Consider the following 6114-nt stretch of genomic DNA (forward strand, 5'->3'; position numbering starts at 1 on the left):
ATGTATTGGTAGGTAATAGTTAGTCGAGAAAAGTATCATTGCCTACGATTGACATATTGGTAGATAAAACTCACGTGGACCCCACAGAAATGACTTGAAGTTGTTTGACATGGCATTTGACGTGGCAAGCCTTGTGGCAAGTTTTTAGTGAAACATTTGGCACACATTTATTGGACCAGTTGGAAATTTATAATTGTGTTACTTGTCATCTTTTTATTGGTTATGTGGCACTAAATGATTGGTCCACGTGTCATGCTATGGTATACCTATTTTTACCTACACTTAATTATTTGAGTAAAAATACTATTTCTATGTAGGTAATTTTAATTATATATTTAAATTTAATTGAATATATATAATATAATAAAGTAATTAATTAAAAACATATTTAACATTGTTCCTCAAATAAATTATATAACATTAAAAATAAAATAAATAAACATGTATTATAAAATACTCTTGCTTATTAAAGATAGTGTTGATAAGTTTATACTCATAAAAAAAATATCAACAATTCTATACTCTATATAGTTCTCTTTTCGAGTCATTACAAACTCAATAATGTCATTTTTCTTGATATTCTTCTTATTCTTTACTTTGGGATTATTGCACGAGAGCCTCCTTTCTCTAACTGAACTTGTGAATGTCAATGATGGCTTTGGGAGGTGCACACTGAGGATGGCTAGAGGTGGGGTTTGGGTTGGTAACAGTGGGAAGGACTATATAATTAATTCCAACACAATAAATATCCCCAATTTAATCATCATAAGGATTTCAAAAAATATGACTTACTATTATGGGCATTTATGACACTTGATATACCAACATATATTAAAAATAAATATATAAGCACATCAAGTCCGATAATCACCAACATAAAATAAGTATACTTATTATTGAACATCATAGGCAGATAAAAAAATTCAAAGTAACAATGAAATAAATCCCCAAACTAACTAACAAACTAAAATTCAGATTTTAGACACAAAAAATGACATAAGAGTCTACCATAGTTTACCAAAAAAATAGAGCAACAAAGACATAACTACATTCAATGCTCAACTATTAAAAAAAAATCATCCTTAGTCAATTTCATTATCCAAAGTCCCTAAGCAACCAAATAACTAAATATAAAAAACAAATATCAGAAACAAAGTACCCAAGTCATTACAAACTTGATTAACATTGAAAATAAAGCGTCATTAACATATCATAAAAATTATAATAAAATTAAAAATCTTAAATCAAGTTAACAAACTTAGTAGACCAATATAAAAAATATAGAAAATAAATAACATAACTAAAACTCACTACCAAATAACAACAAAACAGAGATATATATAAGAGAAAGTGTAAAAATTCGCCATCATCAATTCTTCATATTACAAAAGACATAAATTCACAAAACAGATTTTAAATATCTTGAAAGAAAAAAAAAACTAGAAATTTGAATCCTATACTAACATAGCATCACAATTACAGAGGCAAAATAAAGACTAAACCCAACCTAGAAACATATAGGTCTACAACACTGGAGAGATCTTTATATATTTTAGATTGTTCAACAATGAAAAAAATAAAGCTTCAAAACAATGAAACAAACCTCCAGAACAATAAAACACAACTTAATCCTTAGAACAACAATGAAAACATAGCTCAAAGCCTCAGAAGTCAGAACAATGAAACACATAAATCGTCAAAATAGAAATGCATCAAAGTCATAAATTTGATCCCTATAAATCCCACAAATTTAAATTCGGATAAAATGAATCCAACAAAAACATGTATATGTTAAAATCAATTAATCTGAAAAATGAATCACAAAAATAAAATATAAATCTAACATTAAAACACAAACATATCGTAAAGCTAAATACACATAACATGATCATAAAGAAAAACAGCACAAGCAACCTCAAAACAATGACTCATCATAAACCCTTCAGATTATTGGGGATTTCATCTGCATTATCATAGATATTACCTCAAACAACCAGCCAACCAATCTGAAAAATCTCAAACCCACCAAGGCCACAAATCCAAAAATCTGAAAGCCACAAGCCGAAACTCATATTAAAACTCAGATTTACATATTCAAACTTAACCAAAATAAACCATAATTAGGTTTGAAAACCAAGCAACGAATACAAAAACCTCAAAGCCACCAGCCAACCAATTTGAAAACCTCAAACTTGTTCCAAAGTTGCACCTTAATCGCTGCAATCCAAAGCCATAACCTAGCCATTGCAATCCAAAGCCAGGCCCGAGCTCCCTGCTTCCAAAAAAAAAAACAAAAGATGCAATGTAATAAACACATATAGACATATACTCAAAACCACACAATAATTAAAATTGGATGAATATATTGAATTAATTTATTTAAGTGTATATAATAATTATATGTATTTGAGAAATAATAGTGACGACTAAAACGAAAAGGCGCGACATCAACAAAGGGTTTTCAACTCGAGAAGCTAGAGTTGCATTAGGTAGACCACTACCACTGGAGAGGGATGTTCGAGGGAAGACTTACAAAGAAATTGGTGATTATTCCAAACATTTCTCTAGAGAGATCGACATTCTCATTCGACAATATGCCGATCCCAACTACGACCGATGGGATAAATTACCCAGCGAAGTTAGGGATCGCATACTTCCTCATCTAGAGGTAATTTATTTCTATAATTTTTTTATTGGGTTCAATTTAATATTAAATCTAGCTAATTTATTTTATTTTTTTGATTCAGGATGATTTATTCGACATTGGTCGAAGTCGATATGCCTCAGAGAACCTCCCCGACATTCTTTTGGGAATTCAACGGTCGTGCGCTGATCGTTACTCGGAGTGGAAGAATGACTTGTCCACTCATTTAAAAAAGAATGGTCGAGCACATCATCCTGATGGTTTGGGCATGGAGAAATGGCAGAAGGCGCTCCAGTATTTTGATCGCCCTGAAGTGAAGGTATTCACAAACATATTATTTTTTAATTTATTTTTGTTAATTTAACATATGGTTAACACAAGTTCTTTGCAGAGGCGTTCTGAGATTAACTCTGCGAACCGTGCAAAACAAAAACAGAGAAGCGTGCAGGGCTCACAGTCTACGCCAGCCCTTCGTTACAAGAAGGTACTTTCTTTTTTACATAATTTTTATTTATGTTTTTTTATAATGATTTTTTTTCTTAATTTTTTTGAAACTTCTTGTATTGTAGCGTGATTTAAAAACTGGGTGTCTTGTTGGGGTTCCAGAGATTTGGATGGCGACTAAGTACATAGACGGGGAAGGTTGGGTGAGCAAGGCAGCAAAGGATAACTATGTAAGTAAATTTATATTTTATGATTTTCTTACTTTATTGTGTTGTAAATTCTAATATTCTTGAAAATTGTGTGATACAGGAAAAGATGATGGAGATACGTGACACTCTGAATTCACAATCATCTACGAGCGCTTCTGCTTCGAGTACTATCCCGAGAGAAGAGGATGACATTATTCTTGTTGAGACGATCTTTGGACGTCGTCGAGGCTATCAGCCAGGCCTTGGTCGTAGGATTCGCACGAGGGAGAATTGTGAAGCGGCTAATGTACCTCAACCAGCCCAACCACCTCCTACCGCACAAGACATGCAAGAGGTGAGGGTGCGACTCCGAGCCATAGAGGAGCACTTGGCTAGGATTGGTGGAGTCTCGGGATCTCGATCCTACAACACCTAGTTACAAACATTTATATTTATGTATTTTAATTTTACTATGATACTGACTTTGTCATTAAAATATTTATAGTAAAAATATAATTTTGTGCATAGTTAAATTTTTCTTCTATTTCAAATCTTTTAGCAAAAAAAATGTGTTAGTATATATATTGAATAATGGCCTTTTTTTTAGTATATATAATAGTGCATTAACGATTGCCAAAAAAAATTAAATTTAAAAAATATATATATGGATTTTTAGCGACAACATATTATCGCTAAAAGTACAAAATATTGTCGCTAAATCTTAACATTATGGCACTAATCAGAGGAAATTGCAAAGTAACGGCAACGATAAAATGCACCTTTTAGCGACAACGTGTGGTCGCTAGAGGGAAATGGCGACGACATTTTCAAGTTCGTCGCTAATTAAAAACAATTAGCGACCGGTATTTAGCGACGACAAGTGGCGACAACATAGTGGTCGCTAAAGGAATTAGCGACGACATTTTGGGAATTAGCAACGACTGAAGTCGTCGCTAAAACCCTTTTTTTTTGTAGTGACTTGATTCGTGTGTTCTTAATTTTTCTTATGTATATATACCGAACTACTTATATATATATAAATGACATATTTTAGTTAGCAATGATATATATATATATATATATGAATGTATATGAAGGTTTTTCTTAATTCTAATTTATACATTATGTTTATTTAGATAATAATTTATAAAATTTCATAAAATTTAGTTTCATAAAATATGGTATTGTATATTAAAAATTTTAAATATAATTTTGTATTCAATATAGTAATATTAATATAATTTTATTGGTATTAAAAATAACATTTAATTTGAAATCAAAATTAATTATATATATAAAAAACAAAACAAATATAATTATATATAAAAAAAAGTTTCAGTAGTGAAAAGTATGACTTTTTTTTTGCATTTTTTTCATGAATTTTTCTCTTCGATCAATTACACTATGGTTCCCATTACTCAAAAAAAACCGCGGAGAAAACCCAATTTTGTAGTAGTGTTAGTCCAACTTAGTTTTCCTTCAAATGTTTCTTGTTCAAGGCAAAGTGCACGACTTAAGAATTATTCATAATTCTATTAAGGTATATTAAGTAGGAATTTAGCTATGCTATTTAGTTTAAGGAATTACATATGCTAAGTATATTTTTATGATTTTTAACTTATTAAATTTAACTATTTGGTGATCGCATAACTGTGAGAATATTATTTGTAAATGTATATATGATGAGAACGCTCCTAATTTTATTACATTATTTCTTATTTAACTATAGGAGTTATTCCATTATTATTGGAATTATGATTATTGTAGCTTATGGTATAAACTAAAGGATCACTTATAGGCATTATTTTCCAACAAGGGTCAAAGTGATTGTTGACCCCCCAAGTTATGGATATTACACATCTGCCACTTCCTAGGGCTCAAGTCATGAAAATTAGTGATAGTAGAGGACTTGTTGGCCTTGTCTAGTAGGTTGTTAGTCTGAGGAAGCAACAAAGTTGGACTAGTAGTTTGGCCGCTTGGAAATTTATGTCAAAACGGTGATAGCACATGGAAGCAACATGGCCAACTCGGTTGCAGAGTTGACAAACAGGATGGTTGCCTCTGCCCCTGATCCTTAGTAATATCTTTGAGATGAATATTCCCAACTAGAGTTGGTGGTGAGGAAGTTGTTGGAGCCATTGAGATTGAGAGATCGACGAAATAGAATTGTAAGATTAGCACTCACATACACTACTAGAAATATATGCTTTAACTTTGGTTTTTACACATGAAATTGTTGGAAAGTACATGAAAATTGAAGTTAAAGCCTTTAATGGGCTTTTAACTTCGGTTTTAGGATTAGCGCTCAAACAAAGAAAGACATTTTGTCATAAAAAAGGAGATTTTTAATTTCAGTTATTACAAAAAAGCTGAAGTTAAGAGTTATATATATCCGACCTTACCATTTCTTTCCTTTATTTGTCTGAAACGAAACCCTAAGGAAAATCTCCATAGCCACCATACGGGTGAAGAGGGTTTCACACATTTCCCTTATTTTTTTCTTGTTTTGCATCAATTTTTACCACTATTCTTGCTAAAAAACAGAAGTACATCATAGATTTTGGATTATTTTCGATTTTGAGGGGTAAAATAGATTATTTGGCCGTGGGTATGAGTGTGGTCAGATTTAGCATTTTTTTTTTATAGATTTTGAATGGATTTGAGCATTCAAACATGTTCTTGAGCTTGAAAATAAGTACGGATCACTAAGGGCATGTTCGGTAACTCTTAAAAAAATTGTTTTTTATTTTTTTAATAAAAATCTGAAAAAATAGTAAGAAAACACGTTCGATAATTCATTTTTGCTTTTTATTTTTTAAAAATGAAATCAAAATGAAT

General features: G+C 31.1%; 1 protein-coding gene across 1 annotated transcript; it reads left to right on the forward strand.

The window, feature by feature from the left end:
* Window positions 1-405: 405 nt before the first annotated feature.
* Window positions 406-3712, forward strand: LOC133799522 (uncharacterized). Its single transcript, XM_062237534.1, has 5 exons — window positions 406-2668; window positions 2748-2963; window positions 3036-3128; window positions 3214-3318; window positions 3398-3712. Exons 2-5 carry the CDS (start codon window positions 2913-2915, stop codon window positions 3710-3712), a joined length of 564 nt encoding a protein of 187 aa, XP_062093518.1. The 5' UTR covers window positions 406-2668; window positions 2748-2912.
* The last annotated feature ends 2402 nt before the right edge of the window (window positions 3713-6114 follow it).

Source organism: Humulus lupulus, chromosome 9 (assembly GCF_963169125.1).
Source record: "Humulus lupulus chromosome 9, drHumLupu1.1, whole genome shotgun sequence".
Classification (NCBI taxonomy): Eukaryota; Viridiplantae; Streptophyta; class Magnoliopsida; order Rosales; family Cannabaceae; genus Humulus; species Humulus lupulus.